This window comes from Rhododendron vialii, chromosome 4a (genome assembly GCF_030253575.1).
Source record: "Rhododendron vialii isolate Sample 1 chromosome 4a, ASM3025357v1".
Classification (NCBI taxonomy): Eukaryota; Viridiplantae; Streptophyta; class Magnoliopsida; order Ericales; family Ericaceae; genus Rhododendron; species Rhododendron vialii.
The window spans coordinates 37,060,928-37,081,686 of record NC_080560.1 but is presented as its reverse complement, the minus strand read 5'-3'; the positions used below and the strand labels follow the sequence as shown (position 1 = coordinate 37,081,686).

Here is a 20,759-nt window from a genome sequence, read left to right as displayed (position 1 = left end):
ACTATTTGCCCTTAAAAATGTCTGTACGTTTTGTGGCGCAAAAGAACAAGTTAAATTCTCGTGTGAGTCGTGTCTAATTTCTGGTGGAAAGGAGACCCGGAGAAGAGATGAATTCATTGGAAAGATTGGGATACAATGACTTGTGTCAAGTCTGAAGGAGGGTTGGGATTTAGGAATTTTAGAGCCATGAACGAAGCTTTACTTGCGAAGCAGGGTTGGAGGCTGACGAAGAACCCTCAGTCCTATAGGGCAATGATTCTAAAAGGGTTGTACTTTCCAAATAGTTCATTTATGGAAGCAGCGAGAGGGAGTAGAGCTTCATGGGTATGATTAAGCTTGTTATATGGAAGGGGGATTCTAGAAAAAGGAGTGAGGTGGCAAGTTCAAAATGGGGAGAAGATCAAGTTCTGGGAAGACAAATGGATTCCGTCACTTCCTGGTTTCAAGATGGTGTCTCTTAAACCTAGCAATTGCGAAATTGAGTGGGTGTCAGATGTAATCAACAAGAATAGAGGGGTCTGGGAGGAAGATAAGCTGAGGCAAGTGGTGAGTGCAAGAATGGCAAGTGATCACCTCAATTCCAATTCCATGGCCGGAGAGAGAGGATTCTTTGGTCTGGCATTTTTCTAAGAATGGTGACTATTCGGTGAAGTCAAGGTATCGCTTTGCTTTTCAGGAAAGAGTTTGCAAAAGAGATAGCCAACCCTCATCCTCGTTCACGCCCAACAAAAATCTCTGGGATGTAATTTGGAAGCTGGAAGTCCCTCATAAAGTAAGGCATTTTTGGTGGAGAGTGTGTAGTAATAGCCTGGCAAGGAAAGAAAATCTGATGCGAAGGAAGTGTAGTAATTCCAAAGTGTGCCCCATCTGTGGATCATTCGATGAAACTATTGAACATGTGTTGTTTGATTGTTGCTCGACTCGTGTTGTGTGGTTTGGGAGTCATATAAAGCTGAATGTAGGTCATGGCTCTCCCAATTCAGCCAAGGTATGGACATCTCAAGTGGTGGATACTTTGAAAGGCAAGGAGCTCAATCAGTTTTTGAGCAGAGTGGTTACAATAGCGTGGTATATATGTAAATCAAGGAATGAATTTGTTTTCTCATCTAACCCAGTTGATCCAGAGAAGACAATGAGAAGAGCTGGAGAAGCCCTTCGAGAATTCATGGAGATTAGGGTCCCAGGTTTGGTTCGCATGGATAACCCTCCCACTGTGGACAGTCCTTCCCGGTGGAGGGCTCCGAACCAAGGATGCTTTAAATTGAATTGTGATGTGGCTATTAAAAAGAATGGGAAGGATGCAGTTTGTGCAGTGGTGCAGAGAGATTGGAAGGGAAAGATTCTGAATGGAAGTGCAAATCATGTTAAAGTATCCAGTCCTCTTCAGGGAGAGTTGCTAGCGATTCGGTTTGCTTGTGGCATGGTCAAATCTATGGGCTGCAGAAGGGCGTGTATAGAATCAAATAATCAGCAAACCATCAAATTGAGTGTGTCCGAATTAGCTCCCCCATGGGATGTGGCCTCCATTGTGATGGATATCAGAGAATTGAGGAAGGAGTGTGAGATAGCTCTCACTTGGGTTAGCAGGGTTGCCAATGGAGTAGCACATGTTGTGGCTTCCAAGGCGCTCAGAGATTTACTTCCTTGTAACTGGGTGGCTAGTCCACCTCCTCTTGTTTTTTCTGTTCTAGCTTCTGAATTCTCTAATTTTGTGTAGCCCTGTGGGCAAGTTTTTGACTATCAAAAAATATATATATATTAGCATTCCAAAAATTGATGGAAGCATCCAAAAAACAAAAGAAAATGGCTTTGAAATTACACTGATTTTGAAGTGCCTGCATTAATTTTTGGAGTGTTAGTATCATTTACCAAATAATTTCTCTTCCACTTTCGTGTAACTTTTGCCTTGTTAATGGAGTAACAAAATCAAGACCCTTTTTTCTTTTTTGGTACAAACAATTAATACTTGTTAATGGAGTAACAAAATCAAGAGGCCACAGAAATATAAAATAATAATAATAATAATAAAAATAAAAAAACATATTTCATTGTTTTCAGGCCTAGTTTTGCTAAATAAGTCGAGTGGCTTTTTTTTTTTTCTTTTGTCGGTTTCGTGTCAAATTTGTGGATTATTTGTTTGTCTCGACCAAAGAAATCAAAAAATTATTTGTGATTGAAACTCAAAAGTTTTAGAACAAAGACAAAAATAAGCCATAAAGACAAATTTATTGGATTATTTTCGTTTGTATTTCAAAAAATTCGAGGGGGGGATTTTTATCTAAAGTAGTCCCTAAAGTGATCAAATGGAGCAAAAAAAATTGCAAATTGTTATTATCTCTATAAAATCTGACACTAAAGTGCACAACAAGAGCCCGATGCTCTTACCCTGCTTGCCTTGCTCTCTTTTATTTTTTCAAAATAAATGTGCTCCGATTAGATATTTTTGGAGTCTAACTAACTTGATTTTCTGCATGCTGGTTCTACTTGATGAGTGCTACAATGGGAACAAGTCCGACCATGAAAGAAAAATACAAAATTAGATGCTAAACGTTAAAGAAGTCATCTCCTTTTTCGGCACATCAGAGTCCACATTTTCTAGTGGGCCTAAAGTTTATTTTGAAGATGAAATTCAATTAATGCAAGAATCTAGAACTGACCATCACCAGAAATTTCAAGCGGCGCGACTCCTCCATATCTGTCGTGAAGCCAACAAGACTGCTTTTAGATGCAATTCCTACGGTTTTAGATGCTGATATCTAGGCAAGATCAGCCCTTGCACTACCCTTTGATTTCCATGTTTTAAATGCAATTCCTACGGTAGTCGAGTTTCAATTTGAACGAGACTATGTAGGTGTGAAATACCCCGGGTAATCTTCTGCCTAATCGAAATTTCGATCTTGGGGATACTGAAATTTACCAAGGTTTTTGGCTTTTCACTTGAAACCTGTAATTTTTTTTCATACAGTACACATCAGTAGAGTTAGTAGTTAGCTGTTAGTGATTACCACAAGGGGTGACCTCCTCTCCTTAGGCATCAAACGCACAACCTCTCATTCTCAAAGGGAAGCTACATGACCGCTTGAGCAAGGCCCAAGAGTCACTTTGTGTCCTGTATTGTCCTCCCCTTTGATGTCTATACCTGTACACTGATGGGAACTTTTTGGAATAAACATGATCCATTTTCCCCCGCTTGTTTCTGTTTATGTCCCCTCTCATCTCATGTTCTTTATACGATTGCATCCTTACAACTACGTGCAGCAAATGCAATCGAGTGTTACATCACTGTTCATAGATGCTGTAATTTGAATTTGGGTTTAAGAGTTTCCCAATGCGATTTGATCAGTTATCTCGTTGTTGTATGGAGTACATAATATGATATTTCAAATTGTGTGCATGGAATTGGCTCTCACATTAGTTCTAGAATGAGAGCAACTAATGGTTAAGATTCATAATGGCCTTTGCCGGACAAAAACTCGTTGACAGATACTGCCTCCGACAAAAAATGGATAACAATTGTTGAAACTCGTGTCATTTTTCATCGCTTATATCTTTCAATCTATAATATTTTTTATTAGTCTGAAAACTTTGTATAATACAACTAATTGAGAACTATCAAACAAGATCTATATTATATATTTTTTTTAGATCTATATTGAAAGATAAAAAGAATTGAAATTGACACAGATATCAAAAATTGACATCCAATTTGGGACGGAGGTAGTACCATACTTTCTCTGGGTCGTGGACCATCACCAAATCCCTAGATGCATCTTTATACTGTCGGCCCGGAAAGGGTTTGCGTAGGGAGAACTCTTGGATTCTCAAGTTTTAGAAAGTATATTTATCATAATCTATGTCCCCTATGTTATGCTTCCTCCCAAAGCATTCCAGCATCGTTTATTCCGGGTTGCACCCTACGAAGCGAAGTCAGAGAAGGGGAAAGACATGGAATTGATAGGGAACCGCAACAAAGTGGCAAAGGCAGGGGTCCGCAAAAACTCAACTCGTCAGTTCGAATCTGACCAATTCGTACGCCGCCATTCACCCTTCATTTTTGTACTTGCTTCCCCCCAAATAAAACTGAGATACGTGGATGAGATGGTCAGTAACAATGGTTGCTTAGACGTAATCGAAGCAGTACGATGTCGTATAACTATAACCAAAAAAGTAGAAGCAGCCATTTGAACATCAGATCAATATGTTGAACATTCCACAAGAAGTCGTTCGACAGCATTGTTTCAGGCCTAGAATTCTTGCAATTGAAAAATAAACACATACGAGTCTTACTAGCTCAGAAACATAATGGTGGCTAATGGATATCACCTCTGAGCCAATAGCCAAATTATTGCACCATAAAACGTCTACCATGAACACAAGGTAAGCCTAAAGATGAAACACAAATTGACAGTACATTCAAAAAAATCAGGTGGGTTTCTTACAATTTCAAAGTATCATGGCAAGACCTATAATAAGTATGCTTCTGATTCTCTTAGAATATCTTGTATCTACTAACCTATGAAACACCGACACGCCTAACTACTTACCATATCTGCGTGATACACACTGGGGACATGGATGGGACACGCTAGATGGCGGGTCAACTTACATTAACAAACTTAAAGTAGGCGACACACAAGGGAAAGTTCGTGGACACCCCTGTCTTAACTTGAACACGGGTGGAAACATGACAGTGATCACTTATAATAGTAAAAGCATATTCCCAGGTATCAATTTATAATCCTGAATTAAAATCTACAATTTAACAAGTAAAAAGTAAGAACCGTACTGATCTTAGAAGTTTGATGGTATCAGGATAGAATGTTCACAAGAATAACAATGTGGAATGAGACGGTCGGTAACAATGTTCTCGAATAGTAGGATGTCAAACCACCATAATCAAGAAGTAGAAGCAGTCATTTGAACATCAATCAATATGCTGAATATTCCACCACAACGCATTTGACAGTTGAGTTGTTGACACCATATTTTCATGGGGAAATAAAGACCTTGATTGTCAGAATAAAATTGTTTCAGGCCCAGACATTTCACCATTGAAAAATAAACACATATGAGACTAGCAAATAGACCAACAGCTTAGGGTAATAATGGTGGCTAATGGATATCACCTCTGAGCCAATAGCAACATTATTGCACCACAAAACCTCTACCATGAACATAAGGTAAGCCTAAAAATGGAACACAAATTTACTGTACATTCAAATAAATCAGTTGGGTTTCTTCCATTTCTAAACTATATTGGCATGACCTATCATTACTATTCTTATGATTCTCTTGCAATATCTGGTATCTACAACCCGATAAAGCGCTGACATGCCTAACTGCATACTTTATCAGTATTAGACACACCGGGGACACATATGGCAGTATGGGACACGCTAGACGGCGTCTCCACGTAATTTTACTAATTTTAAGAAGGCAAGACACCAGGGACATATCAAGGATTCAACTTCAGCACATGTGGAAACATTACATTGATCAATTTATAATAGTAAAAGCTTATTCCCAGAAATCAAAATATGATAGTGATCAATTATACCATTTGAAAAGCAAAAAGTAAGAATCACAAAGAAGCCATAAGTACTTGTTGTATCTAGATAGAATGTTCACAAGCCTAATGTCAATACAAATGCATATATATTCTTAGCCATGTCCCCCGGCATGTCTATGTCCCCATTCATTTATTTAGAGTTATCGCGAGTTGTGTCCGTGTCCGACACGTTTGTGATACAGTTAAGAAAATCCCAGATATGTGTTTTGCTCCAAGTTCAGGACATGGTAACTTGTGCTATGTAACGAGGTGCTCAAATGAAAACTAATACGAAGAATGTAAAGATTCCATTGTATACCAGAGATTCCATTGTAAAGAAAAACAATAAAACAAAATACCTACAGATTTTAGTAGGTACTGTCCTAGAAGAAAAAACTCAAGTGGCCACCACCTCCAATTCACACAAATTATAGTTTTTTTGCTAATCAGTAATCCTAATCTACTCTTCCTAGGGGACTTGAGGAGGACAATGGGTTCTTACGGAATCAAACCCTGCCCAAGGGAGGCACCAACTGCACCCACTCCACTTGAACACAAATTAGGGTACAAGAGGGCACATCACCCATTTCTTACTACGTTACTGAAATAGAAAAAGTTCCAAGTGGGAACATTCCCCACCAGCACAAAAGAAATCAAAAGGCTCGAACTATAGCTTGGTTACAGAGTTAACCTACTTGAGCCATATCTATATCAGCCCGATGGCCAAAAGAACATACTAACTAGCAACAAAAAGTAAAGTCTTGTGCGCGCACCAACAAAGGAACAAAAGGTGAGCCTCTCCATGTACACCCTATAAATCATAGACAAGCCAGTAGAAGTCTAACACATTTCAAGAAAGCACTGTTATACTTCAAAAGACATGCAAACTTGCCAAATAGTAGATGGCTTCAAGTTTTCAACTGAACCAATCATCTACGATCAATGTACATAAGTTGTTAAGATTTACATTAGTCTTTAATTGAGTTAAATTTCCCCGTTTTATAAACCGTAAGGTACCATATCGTGCGAAACTGTATTTTAGTAAGGGTAACCCAAGTCTGGAACTCTGTGCTATATGAGACAGGTTCTTAAAATGTACACAAACAACAAAGATCAGTGGAATGCAACATACATCAAGCCTATGCCACTTGACATATTTCCCTTCCACTTGAACTCCCCTTCCATTTGACCTTCCTCTTCCACTTGACCGTCCTATGCCACTTGACATTCCCCTTCCACTTGACCTCCCCCTTCCATTTGAACTCCCCCTGCCCTGCACCATTATATTATCAGTATAAGAGTGCTAATTAGAACTTGATATAGAAGTCAAAATCAGAGGGTTAAGAGCTTTAACATCAATCCTCAATATCTAACTTGATTATGTATTTACTGTGCACCATGTTGCAGTATGGCATACAGACACAGACAGGATACCACCACACCAACTACCAGATTTTGAAAAATGGTGGACTTGACACATTAGGTATACGACATACAAATCTGTATGTTAATCTTTCGAATACGTGGCAGTGAAAAAAAAAAGACCATAACAAGAATAAGGCAACTAAACTAAAATTCTTATTTGCCAACTGTCATTGCATTATTCCTAATAATTGTCCAACATAAGGTGTTTCATCATGCACTTGTCATTATAATGTATCAACCATAATCTAAGACACAAAATGAAGAATATCAGATGCTTTCACTACAGTAAAGACTTGTCCTGCAAGCCTCTAAAGAGTGTTCTAAGGTATTCAAAGCATGCCCCAGATTGTCCAAGAGAACAGAATTTTAAACTTTTGGACACTTACACTTTGAACGTGGAACAGTTGTCCGGAGAGTGTCCAGGGAGTGCTGGTGTGTGAGAAGCTTCCAACACTGGTAGCTGACCTCTGGCAAGGTGTCTATTCTCCATAGATACTGCATAATACTCTAGCCTGGATTAAGGACATACAAATGAAACCAGATTTCCTCTAAAAGCAATATAATTGTGCAGACTTTAAGTTCGAATGCTTCAAACTCACTGAGCGATATAATTGTGCAGACTTAAGTTCCTAAAGCTAGAAACTAACTGCTCTACCTGATCCTTCCCTTTCCATCTCGGTAATACAGAGTAGCATGCATAAACAGTACAGCATAGAATGACATGGAAATACCATAGTTCATCAAAATTAAAAGCAAAAAGAACAGTCGTAAATTCATTAGGAATTTTTGCAGTGTCAGCACAAAGGACTATCATGGAGGTCGCTGGACACCATGGTGATGAATAAAAAATTTAACTGGGTAACTTCAGACTTTAGAAATGATTGAAACAAACTAAAGGAAAACATGACTAACGTCACTGCAGCAAAACATGACGAAACAACATGATTAAACGTGACAGAATCAATATAGCTAGCATTATTAAACCCGTAAGTTGCTACTTATGACAGTTAGCACCTTTGATGCCCCAGTAAAATCTTTGGTTTCCAAATGGGTGAAAGGAGATCAAATAATTATCCCAAGGGATAAAGACAAGAGTCCATAAGAATCTCCAACATGTGATAATGGTAAGAATATAAGAATTGAATGCCATACTATTTGGAATATGGATATCCCTGTTGATGCCCCTTGGCCGCGAATGACTTCAAACCTCGATGAAATCCCAGAATGATATTGTGTAAGAGACATCATTCTGCAGGCAACAACTTCCTAAACCGCAGGTTCCTCAAAAGACCTTGAATCATATCAAGTGTTTTCTTTTTGCAGTATGCATCAACAAGGACATTGTACTTAACAATATCGAGACCTAAACCCTTTTTTCCATCATGTGAAATAAGAATATTGCTTCATCAATAAGCCCACTTTGGCAAAGGCCGTCGAACAAGAGACCACAAGTTTTAGTATCGCAATGTAGGTCGGCAGGTTGCATCTCATTAAGAATTTCTTGGGCAAGAGCATATCTATCTATCTGAACCAGACCTAGCCATATAGTTCTAAAAGTGATGATGTCACATTTTAGACCCAGTAGACGCATTTCTTGAAGGAGATGCAGGGCCTCGCCAAATTTCATGTTCTTGCAATATCCAATGATCCAAATGTTATAGCAACATGTGTCTGGATGAATGCCCCTATCCACCATGGCCTTTAACAATCTCATTGCTTCGTCCATCCGGCCTTGTAACAATATCCCTCCATGAGCCTAGTGTATGTGACTGCATGAGGACCCACACCTCTTTCTTCCATGACTTCAAGTGACATTATTTGCACGAATATCTTTGTTATTCATTTCTACTAAGAAGTTGAGAGCGTCATTCGCCAACCCATCCTTGCAAAGACGGTCAATGATCATGGCCTATGTCATGGTGCCATGTTTTAAACCTCCTTCCGCTATCCTCAGAAAACTAATAGCCACTCCCATGTTTTTCATTTTGCAAAGCCTATTTATTAACGATCCATACATCGTCTTATCGGGTTTGATTTCACCCTTTTTGACTACTTTCTCAAATAACTCCACGGCCTCATCAGCTTATCTTGTCCAATAAGTCCATCTAACAGAGTGTTGAAGGTAACTACATCAGGCGTATAACCGTGTTTGAAGATACTGCCTAAAAGAGAGAACCCAAAGCCAACCCGATTCACATGACAGTAGCAATTAATAGCAATGCTGAAGGTATACAAAGTTGGCACAATGTCTTGTAACAACAACTTGTTGAAAAGAGAAAGAGCCTCATCAGCTTTATCTTGTGCAAAAAGTCCATTTAACAGAGTGGTGAAGGTAACTACATCAGGCGTATAACCACGTTTGAAGATACCGCCTAAAAGCGATAACCCAAAGGCAACTCGATTCACGCAACAGTAGCAGTTAATTGCAATGCTTAAGGTGTACAAATCTAGCTCAATGTCTTGTAACTGCAACTTGTCAAAAAGAGAAAGAGCCTCAGCAGCTTTATCTTGTGCAATAAGTCCATTTAACAGAGCGGTGAAGGTAAATACATCAGGCATATAACCGCATTTGAAGATGCTGCCTAAAAGAGAGAACCCAAAGCCAACTCGATTCACGTGACAGTAGCATTTAATTGCAATGTTGAAGGTGTACAAATTTTGCTCAATGTCTTGCAATTGCAACTTATTGAAAAGAGAAAGAGCATCATCAGCTTTATCTTGTGTAAGAAGTCCGTTTAACAGGTTGTTGAAGATAACTACATTAGGTGTATATCCGTGTTTGAAAATGCTGCCTAAAAGAGAGAACCCAAAGCCAACTCGATTCACGCAAGAGTAGCAGTTAATTGCAATGCTAAAGGTGTGCAAATCTAGATCAATGTCTCGTAACTGTATCTTGTTGAAAAAAGAAAGAGCCTCATCAGCTTTATCTTGTGCGATAAGTCCATTTAGCAGAGTGTTGAAGGTAACTACATCAGGCGTATAACCGTGTTTGAAGATACCGCCTAAAAGCGATAACCCAAAGCCAACCATATTCACGCGACAATAGCAGTTAATTGCAATGCCGAAGGTATACAAATTTAACTCAATGTCTTGTAACAGCAACTTGTTGAAAAGAGAAAGAGCCTCAACAATTTTATCTTCTGCAATAAGTCCATTTAACAGAGTGGTGAAGGTAACTACATCAGGCGTATAATTGCGTTTGAAGATACTGCCTAAAAGCGATAACCCAAAGCCAACCATATCCATGCGACAATAGCATTTAATTGCAGTGCCGAAGGTATACAAATTTAGTTCAATGTCTTGTAACAGCAACTTGTTGAAAAGAGAAAGAGCCTCAACAATTTTATCTAGTGCAATAAGTCCATTTAACAGAGTTGTGATGGTAACTACATCAGGCGTATAACCGCGTTTGAAGATACCGCCTAAAAGCGATAACCCAAAGCCAACCATATTCACGCGACAATAGCAGTTAATTGCAATGCTTAAGGTGTACAAATCTAGCTCAATGTCTTGTAACTGCAACTTGTAAAAAAGAGAAAGAGCCTCATCAGCTTTATCTTGTGCGATAAGTCCATTTAACAGAGTGGTGAAGGTAACTCTATTAGGCGAATAACCGCTTTTGAAGATACCTCCTAAAAGCGATAACCCAAAGCCAACTTGATTCACGCAACAGTAGCAGTTAATTGCGATGTTGAATGTGTATAAATCAAGTTCAATGTCTTTTAATTGCAACTCGATGAAATGAGAAAGAGCTTTGCCGTACTTACCCGACTTCGCAATAATCGCCAACGCCTTATTGATTTTGAAAATGGTTGGAACATCATCTTGCGCAAGGCGCACATTCCCCGACCTGGGTTTTCTTTTCAACAACCTTTCTCTTCCAAAACTGGGTTGGGGTTTTGCTTGGCTGATGATGGTCGCAGAAGGAGTAGATCTTCTAGGGTTTATAGTGTTGGAATGAGAATGAAGGGCAAAATATGAAAGGTGGGGAGGAGAGAGAAGATTACCTTTTCGGTAATTAGCGGATTCCATGGGACTGGTTACAGAAAAAACCCCAATCTGAGTCATCTCTTCTCCGTCCGTTCTCTCTCTCTCTCTCTCTCTCTCTCTCTCTCGCTCGCTCTCTGCGCAAGTGAATTCGAAGGATGAGGATATTCCAAGCTCACCTGGTATCCCAAATTTTTCGAAGTACTTGCATTCTAATTTTTTTATTTTTTTATTCTTTCAAAAAAAAATTTTAATTTTTTAAATGCCTATTTTGCGCTTAAAAATGTCTGTACGTTTTGCGGGGCGAAATAATTTGGAAAATTATATTAACATTCCAAAAATTGATAGAAGTACCCAAAAAATAAAAAAAAATGACTATGAAATTACATTAATTTTGGAGTACCTGCATTAATTTTTGGAGTGCTAGTACTCCATTTACCAAATAATTCCTCTTCCACTTTCTTGCAACTTTTGCCTTGTTAATGGAGTAACAAAATCAAGACCTTTTTTTTTTTTGGTACAAAAAATCAATACTTGTTAATGGAGTAACAAAATCAAGATGCAACAGAAATATAAAAAAATAAAAAATAAAAAAAACCAACATATTTCATTGTTTTCAGGCCTAGTTTTGCTAAATAAGTCGAGTGGCTTATTTTTTTTCTTTTATCGGTTTCGTGTCAAATTTGTAGATTATTTGTTCGTCTCGACCAGAGAAATCAAAAAATTATTTGTGATTGAAACTCAAAAGTTTTAGAATAAAGACAAATTTATTGGATTATTTTCGTTTGTATTCCAAAAAATTCGAGGAGGGGATTTTTATCTAAAGTAGTCCCTAAAGTGATCAAATGGAGCAAAAAAAATTGCAAATTGTTATTATCTCTATAAAATCTGACACCAAAGTGCACAACAAGAGCCCGATGCTCTTACCCTGCTTGCCTTGCTCTCTTTTATTTTTTCAAAATAAATGTGCTCCGATTAGATATTTTTGGAGTCTAATTAACTTGATTTTCTGCATGCTGGTTCTACTTGATGAGTGCTACAATATGAACAAGTCCGACCATGAAAGAAAAATACAAAATTTGATGCTAAACGTTAAAAAAGTCATCTCCTTTTTCGGCACATCAGACTCTACATTTTCTAGTGGGCCTAAAGTTTATTTTGAAGATGAAATTCAATTAATGCAAGAATCTAGAACTGACCATCACCAAAAATTTCAAGCTGCGCGACTCCTCCATATCTGTCGTGAAGCCAACAAGACTGCTTTTAGATGCAATTCCTACGGTTTTAGATGTTGATATCTATGCAAGGTCAGCCCTTGCACTACCCTTTGATTTCCATGTTTTAAATGCAATTCCTATGGTTGTCGAGTTTCATTTTGAACGAGAATATGTGGGGTGAAATACCCCTGGTAATCTTCCGCCTAATCTAAATTTCGATCTTGGGGATATTGAAATTTACCAAGGTTTTTGGCTTTTCACTTGAAACCTTTATTTTTTTTTTCATACAATATACATCAATAGAGTTAATAGTTAGTGATTACCACAAGGGGTGACCTCCTCTCCTTAGGCATCGAACGCACAACCTCCCTCTCCCAAAGGGGAGCTACATGACCGCTTGAGCTAGGCCCAAGAGTCACTTTGTGACTTATATTGTCCTCCCCTTTGATGTCTGCCTATGGGAACTTTTTGGAATAAACATGATCCATTTCCCCCGCTTGTTTTTGTTTATGTCCCCGCTCATCTCATGTTCTTTATACGATTGTATCCTTACAACTACGTGCAGCAAACGCAATCGAGTGTTACTTCACTGTTCGTAGACGATGTAATTTGAATTTGGGTTTAAGAGTTTCGCAATGCGATTTGATCAGTTATCTCGTTGTATGGAGTACATAATATCATATTTCAAATTGTCTACATGGAATGGGTTTTCTCACTTGTATACATGTGATGACTGCCCTTAAATCTGATAGTTCTAGAATGAGAGCAACTAGTGGTTAAGATTCATAATGGGCTTTGTTGGGCAAAACTCATACTCCCTCCGTCCCAAAATGGATGACAATTTTTGAAACTCGTATCAATTCTCATCGCTTATATCTTTCAATCTATAATGTTTTTTTATGAGTCTAAAAACTTTGTATAATAGAACTAATCGAGAACTATCAAACAAAATTCATATTGCATATTTTTTTAGATCTATATTGAAAGATATAAGTAATTAAAATTGACACGAATATCAAAAAATGACATCCAATTTGGGACGGAGGTAGTACCATACTTTCTGGGTCGTGGACCATCAACAAATCCCTAGATGCATCTTCATATTGTCGCCCCGGAAAGGGTTTGGGTAGGGAGAAGTCTTGGATTCTCAAGTTTTACAAAGTATTTATCATAATAATCAATGTCCCCTATGTTATGCTTCCTCCCAAAGCATTCCAGCATCGTTTATTCCGGGTTGTAGTACCCTACGAAGCGAAGTCAGAGAATGGGAAAGACATGGAATTGATAGGGAACCGCAACCAAGTGGCCAAGGTAGGGGTCCGCAAAAACTCAATTCGTCGGTTCGAATCTGACCAATTCGTACGCCGCCATTCACCCTTCATTTTTGTACTTGCTTCCCCCCCGAATAAAACTGAGATACGTGGCTGAGACGGTCAGTAACAATGGTCGCTTATACATAATCGAAGCAGTACAATGTCGTATAACTATAACCAAAAAAGTAGAAGCAGCCATTTGAACATCAGATCAATATGTTGAACATTCCACATCAAGTCGTCTGACAGCATTGCTCCATAGGGGAATTTCAAACCTTCATTGACAGAATAAAATTGTTTCAGGCCTAGAATTCTTGCAATTGAAAAATAAACACATACGGGTCTTACTAGCTCGGAAAACATAATGGTGCTAATGGATATCACCTCTGAACCAATAGCCAAATTATTGCACCATAAGACGTCTACCATGAACAAGGTAAGCCGAGATGGAACACAAATTGACGGTACATTCAAAACAATCAGGTGGGTTTCTTACAATTTCAAAGTATCATGGCAAGACCTATAATTAGTATGCTTCTGATTCTCTTTGAATATCTTGTATCTACTAACCTATGAAACACCGACACGCGACACGCCTAACTGCTTACCATATCTGCGTGATACACACTGGGGACACAGTTGGGACACACTAGATGGCGTGTCCACTTACATTAACAAACTTTAAGTAGGCGACACGCGAGGGAAAGTTCGTGGACACCCCTGTCTTAACTTGAACACGGGTGGAAACATGACAGTGATCACTTATAATAGTAAAAGCATATTCCAGGGTATCAATTTATAATCCTGAATTAAAATCTACAATTTAACAAGTAAAAAGTAAGAACCGTACTGATCTTATAAGTTTGATGGTATCTGGATAGAATGTTCACATGAATAACAATGTGGAATGAGACGGTCAGTAACAATGTTCTCAAATAGTAGGATGTCACACCACCATAATCAAGAAGTAGAAGCAGTCATTTGAACATCAATCAATATGCTGAATATTCCACCACAAGGCATTTGACAGTTGAGTCGTTGACACCATATTTTCATGGGGAAATAAAGACCTTGATTGTCAGAATAAAATTGTTTCAAGCCTAGACATTTCACCATTGAAAAATAAACACATATGAGACTAGCAAATAGTCCAACAGCTTAGGGTAATAATGGTGGCTAATGGATATCAACTCTGAGCCAATAGCAACATTATTGCACCACAAAACCTCTACCATGAACATAAGGTAAGCCTAAAAATGGAACACAAATTTACTGTACATACAAATAAATCAGTTGGCTTTCTTCCATTTCTAAACTCTATTGGCATGACCTATCATTACTATTCTTATGATTCTCTTGCAGTATCTGGTATCTACAACCCGATAAAGCGCTGACACGCCTAACTGCATACTGTATCAGTATTAGACACGCCGGGGACACATATGGCAGTATGGGACATGCTGGACGGCGTCTCCACGTAATTTTACTAATTTTAAGCAGGCAAGACACCAGGGACATATCAAGGATTCAACTTCAGCACAGGTGGAAACATTACATTGATCAATTTATAATAGTAAAAGCTTATTCCCGGAAATCAAAATATGATAGTGATCAATTATACCATTTGAAAAGCAAAAAGTAAGAATCGTAAAGAAGCCATAAGTAATTGTTGTATCTAGATAGAATGTTCACAAGCCTAATGTCAATACAATAGCATATATATTCTTAGCCGTGTCCCCCGGCATGTCTATGTCCCCATTCAATCATTTAGAGTTATCGCGAGTTGTGTCCGTGTCTGACACGTTTGTGATACGGTTAAGAAAATCCCAGAGATGTGTTTTGCTCCCAGTTCAGGACATGGTAACTTGTGCTATGTTACGAGGTGCTCAAATGAAAAATAATACGAAGAATGTAAAGATTCCATTGCATACCAGTGATTCCATTGTAAAGAAAAACAATAAAACAAAACAGCTACAGATTTTAATAGGTACTGTTCTAGAAGAAAAAACTAAAGTGGCCACCACCTCCAATTCATACAAATTATAGTTTTTTTGCTAATCGTTAATCCTAATCTACTATATCCTAGGGGACTTGAGGAGGACGATGGGTTCTTACGGAATCCAACCTTGCCCAAGGGAGGCACCAACTGCACCCACTCCACTTGCACACAAATTAGGGTTCAAGAGGGCACATCACCCATTTCATACTACATTACTGAAATAGATAAAGTTCAAGTGGGAACATTCCCCACTAGTACAAAAGAAATCAAAAGGCTCGAACTATAGCTTGGTTATAGAGTTAAATCTTGAACTATCCTACTTGAGCCATATCTATATCAGCCCAATGGCCAAAAGAACATACTAACTAGCAACAAAAAGTAAAGTCTTGTGCTCGCACCAACAAAGAAACAAAAGGTGAGCCTCTCCATGTACACTCTATACATCATAGACAAGCCAGTAGAACTCTTAACACATTTCACAAAAGCACTGTTATACTTCAAAAGACATGTGCTGTGTTTGGTTTGGTATTTGAAAAGTTTTTTGAAAAATAGTAGGGGTAATAAGTGGAGAGAGATAGAGAGAGAAATGTTGGAAGTAGAGAGAACTGACTATCAAGAATCAAGTCCAGAAGATGCCTCCAATGTGAAAATGAGACTCTTTGGAGAGAAAGAAAGCTGATATTTTACAACCACAGATTGAAAGGAACAGTGGGATTATTGAAGCACCAGAAGAGGATGTTGGAACTCATTCTGGTAGATTGAAAGGAGATCAAATAATTATCCCAAGGGATAAAGACAAGAGTCCATAAGAATCTCCAACATGTGATAATGGTAAGAATATAAGAATTGAATGCCATACTATTTGGAATATGGATATCCCTGTTGATGCCCCTTGGCCTCGAATGATTTCAAACCTCGATGAAATCCCAGAATGATATCGTGTAACTGTGTAAGAGACATCATTCCGCAGGCAACAACTTCCTCAACCACGGGTTCCTCAAAAGACCTTGAATCATACCAAGTGTTTTCTTCTTGCAGTATGCATCAACAAGGACATTGTATTTAACAATATCGAGACCTAAACCCTTTTTTCCATCATGTGAAATAAGAATATTGCTTCATCAATATGCCCACTTTGGCAAAGGCCGTCGAACAAGAGACCACAAGTTTTAGTATCGAGATGTGGGTCGGCAGGTTGCATCTCATTAAGAATTTCTTGGGCAGGAGCATATATATCTATCTGAACCAGACCTAGCAATATAGTTCTAAAACTAATGATGTCACGTTTTAGACCCAGTAGAGGCATTTCTCGAAGAAGATGCACAGCCTCGACTAATTTCATGTTCTTGCAATATCCATTGATCCAAATGTTATAGCAACATGTGTCTAGATGAATGCCCCTATCCCCCATGGCCTTTAACAATCTTATTGCTTTGTCCATCTGGCCTTGTAACAATATCCCTCCATGAGCCAAGTGTATGTGACTGCATCAGGACCCACAACTCTTTCTTCCATGACTTCAAGTAACTCCTCCACTTCCATTGTCATCCCTCGCTTGCAAAGAGCAGAGACCATAAATCAAGGATGTATAAGTGACATTATTTGCAGAAATATCTTTGCTATTCATTTCTACTAAGAAGTTGAGAGCGTCATTCGCCAACCCATCCTTGCAAAGATGGTCAATGATCATGGCCTATGTCATGGTGTCATGTTTTAAACCTCCTTCTGCTATCCTCAGAAAACTAATAGCCGCTCCCGTGTTTCCCATTTTGCAAAGCCTATTTATTAACGATCCATATATCGTCTCATCGGGTTTGATTTCACCCTTTTTGACTACTTTCTCAAATAACTCCACGGCCTCATCAGCTTTATCTTGTCCGATAAGTCCATCTAACAAAGTGTTGAAGGTAACTACATCAGGCGTATAACCGTGTTTGAAGATACCGCCTAAAAGAGAGAACCCAAAGCCAACTCGATTCACATGACAGTAGCAGTTAATAGCAACGCTGAAGGTATACAAAGTTGGCTCAATGTCTTGTAACAAGAACTTGTTGAAAAGAGAAAGAGCCTCATCAGCTTTATCTTGTGCAAGAAGTCCATTTAACAGAGTGGTGAAGGTAACTACATCAGGCGTATAACCACGTTTGAAGATACCGCCTAAAAGCGATAACCCAAAGGCAACTCGATTCACGCAACAGTAGCAGTTAATTGCAATGCTTAAGGTGTACAAATCTAGCTCAATGTTTTGTAACTGCAACTTGTCAAAAAGAGAAAGAGCCTCAGCAGCTTTATCTTGTGCAATAAGTCCATTTAACAGAGTGGTGAAGGTAAAAACATCAGGCATATAACCGCATTTGAAGATGCTGCCTAAAAGAGAGAACCCAAAGCCAACTCGATTCACGTGACAGTAGCAGTTAATTGCAATGTTGAAGGTGTACAAATTTTGCTCGGTGTCTTGCAATAGCAACTTATTGAAAAGAGAAAGAGCATCATCAGCTTTATCTTGTGCGATAAGTCCATTTAACAGAGTGGTGAAGGTAACTACATCAGGCATATAACCGCATTTGAAGATGCTGCCTAAAAGAGAGAACCCAAAGCCAACTTGATTCATGCAACAGTAGCAGTTAATTGCAATGTTGAAGGTGTACAAATCTAGCTCAATGTCTCGTAACTGTATCTTGTTGAAAAGAGAAAGAGCCTCATCAGCTTTATCTTGTGCGATAAGTCCATTTAACAGAGTGGTGAAGGTAACTACATCAGGCGTATAACCCCGTTTGAAGATACCGCCTAAAAGCGATAACCCAAAGCCAACTCGATTCAGGTGACAATAGCACTTAATGGCAATGGCGAAGGTATACAAATCTAGCTCAATCTCCTTTAACTGCAACTCGTTGAAATGAGAAAGAGCTTTGCCGTACTTACCTGACTTCGCAATAATTGCCAACGCCTTATTGAATTTTAAAATGGTTGGAACATCATCTTGCGCAGGGCGCAGATTCTCCAACCTGGGGTTTTCTTTCGACAAGCTTTCTCTTCCAAAACTGGGCTGGGGTTTTGCTTGGCTGATGATGGTCGCAGAAGGAGTAGAACTTCTTGGGTTTCTAGTGTTGGAATGAGAATGAAGGGCAAAATATGAAAGGTGGGGAGGAGAGAGAAGATTACCTTTTCGGTAATTAGCGGATTCCATGGGACTGGTTACAGAAAAAACCCCAATCTGAGTCATCTCTTCTCCGTCCGCTCTCTCTCTCTCTCTCTCTCTCTCTCTCTCTGCGCAAGTGAATTCGAAGGATGAGGATATTCCAAGCTCAGCAGGTATCCCAAATTTTTCGAAGTCATACAGTACTTGCCCTCTAATTTTTTAAATGCCTATTTTGCCCTAAAAAATGTCTCTACGTTTTGTGGAGCAAAAGAATTTGATAAATGATATTTGCATTTTAAAAATTGATGAAAGCAATTTAAAAAAAAAAAGAAAGTAACTTTGAAATTACTTTGGAGTACCTGTATCAATTTTTGAAGTGTCAATCTCATTTACCAAAGAATTTCTCTTCCATTCTCTTGTAACTTTTGCCTTGTTAATGGAGTAACAAAATCAAGACGCGACAGAAATATTATAAAAAAAACCCCCAACATATTTCATTGTTTTTCTGGTCTAGTTTTGTTAAATAAGTCGAATGGCTTTTTTTTTCTTTTATCCGTTTCGTGTCAAATTTATGGATTATTTGTTCGTCTCGACCAGAAAAATCAAAAAATTATTTGAGATTGAAACTCAAAATTTTTAAATTAAGACAAAAATAAGCCATAAAGGCAAATTTATTGGCTTATTTTCGTTTGTATTCCAAAAAATTGGAGGAGGGGATTTTAATCTAAAGTAGGGTTGTAAATGAGCTAGCAGCTCGCGAGTTCGGCTCGGTAAGGGCTTGGTTCGGCTCGGTTCGAAGGATAAATGAGCGAACTTGAGCTTGATTTTGTAGCTTGTTAGATAAACGAGCCGAGCTCGAACCTAGCAGGGCTCGGCTCAAACAGGTTTGTCTCGGCTCGAAATATAAAGGTTCGGCTCGGCTTGGCTTGAACATACCAATATTCGGTTCGACTCGGCTCATTTATCCAATTTTTCAATATTAAGGCTGAAAAGTTGACGAATTCGAGCCGAGCCGGCTCGTTTATTCCTAACCGAATACTAATGAGCCGAGCTTGAACTTTGTACATGCTTGGCAAGCCGAGATTTTCCGCTCGATTCGAACTCGAGTCAGACGAATTCTGATCGAGTCGAGCTCGAACATGCCAATATTCAGTTTGACTTGGCTAGTTTACACCCCTTATCTAAAGTAGTCCTTAAAGTGATCAAATGGAGCAAACAAATTTGCAAATTGTTATTATCTCTATAAAATTTGACACTAAAGTGCACAACAAGAGCCAAATGTCGATGCTCTTGCCCAGCTTGCCCTGCTCTCTTTTATTTTTTCAAAATAAATGTGCTCCGATTAGATATTTTCAGAGTCTAATTGACTTGATTTTCTGCATCCAGGTTCTACTTGATGAGTGCTACAATGTGAACAAGTCCGACCATGAAAGAAAAATACAAAATTAGATGCAAAATGTTAAAGAATTCATCTCTTTTTTCGGCATATCAGACTCCACATCTTCTAGTGGGTAGGGATGGCAATCCCAGCCGCCCCGCCCAACCCAGCCCAATTCCTCGTCCCAAATGGGTTGAAGATTCGGGGATTTTTCACGAATCGAGTAGGGGATGGGGATAGTTTTTAAAAAAAAATGGGGAACGGGTTGGGGATAGGTATGAATCTGCCCCTGCCCCGTTATATATCGGTTCCGGGGACCCTTAAAAAAATCTCTAAAAAAACTCCCCAAATCTTAATCTCGTAGGCTTTGTTTGGTTCGTAATTTAGATTAATTTAGTTTTGGTAGTGAGTGGAGAGAGAAATAGGGTAATGATTAGAGAAATGGGTAATGATTGGAGAAAGATAGAGAGAGAAATGAAATTAATAATTGGAGATATAGGGTAATAATTAGAGAAAGATATAGGGTAATGATTGGAAACAAAACTAAAACTAAAACTAAACTAGCAACCGAATCTTGATCAAATTTTGATGATCCGAGCCGCTCAATGTGTTCAGAACGTGATTTTTAAGGGTGCCCACAAGAAATTGACAAAAAAAATAACCTGGAAGGGCTTGATTTGAGCAGTTTTTTATTGAACCGTTCAATAAAGTTCAATAAAAAACTGTTCAGATGAAGCCCTTCCCGGTCATTTT

General features: G+C 38.6%; 3 protein-coding genes across 3 annotated transcripts; all 3 read right to left on the bottom strand.

The window, feature by feature from the left end:
• Positions 1–6,385: 6,385 nt before the first annotated feature.
• LOC131324157 (pentatricopeptide repeat-containing protein At1g62590-like) lies at positions 6,386–10,730 on the bottom strand. The gene is made up of 2 exons (XM_058356006.1): positions 7,360–10,730; positions 6,386–6,821 (listed from the first exon to the last, which is right to left on the bottom strand). The coding sequence occupies exon 1, from the start codon at positions 10,421–10,423 to the stop codon at positions 9,023–9,025; it is 1,401 nt and encodes a 466-aa protein (XP_058211989.1). The 5' UTR covers positions 10,424–10,730; the 3' UTR covers positions 6,386–6,821; positions 7,360–9,022.
• On the bottom strand, positions 10,461–11,141 carry LOC131324158 (uncharacterized). The gene is made up of 2 exons (XM_058356007.1): positions 10,741–11,141; positions 10,461–10,489 (listed from the first exon to the last, which is right to left on the bottom strand). Exons 1-2 carry the CDS (start codon positions 11,039–11,041, stop codon positions 10,476–10,478), a joined length of 315 nt encoding a protein of 104 aa, XP_058211990.1. The 5' UTR covers positions 11,042–11,141; the 3' UTR covers positions 10,461–10,475.
• A 1,972-nt stretch (positions 11,142–13,113) lies between these two features.
• On the bottom strand, positions 13,114–18,814 carry LOC131324156 (pentatricopeptide repeat-containing protein At1g62590-like). The gene is made up of 2 exons (XM_058356005.1): positions 14,341–18,814; positions 13,114–13,765 (listed from the first exon to the last, which is right to left on the bottom strand). Exon 1 carries the CDS (start codon positions 18,710–18,712, stop codon positions 17,183–17,185), a length of 1,530 nt encoding a protein of 509 aa, XP_058211988.1. The 5' UTR covers positions 18,713–18,814; the 3' UTR covers positions 13,114–13,765; positions 14,341–17,182.
• Positions 18,815–20,759: the final 1,945 nt, after the last annotated feature.

What these genes read in the sequence shown, in the direction of transcription:
- LOC131324157 (XM_058356006.1), bottom strand. Translation starts at nt 10,423, where the DNA reads ATGGTTGGCTTTGGGTTATCGCTTTTAGGCGGTATCTTCAAACGCGGT.
- LOC131324158 (XM_058356007.1), bottom strand. Translation starts at nt 11,041, where the DNA reads ATGACTCAGATTGGGGTTTTTTCTGTAACCAGTCCCATGGAATCCGCT.
- LOC131324156 (XM_058356005.1), bottom strand. Translation starts at nt 18,712, where the DNA reads ATGACTCAGATTGGGGTTTTTTCTGTAACCAGTCCCATGGAATCCGCT.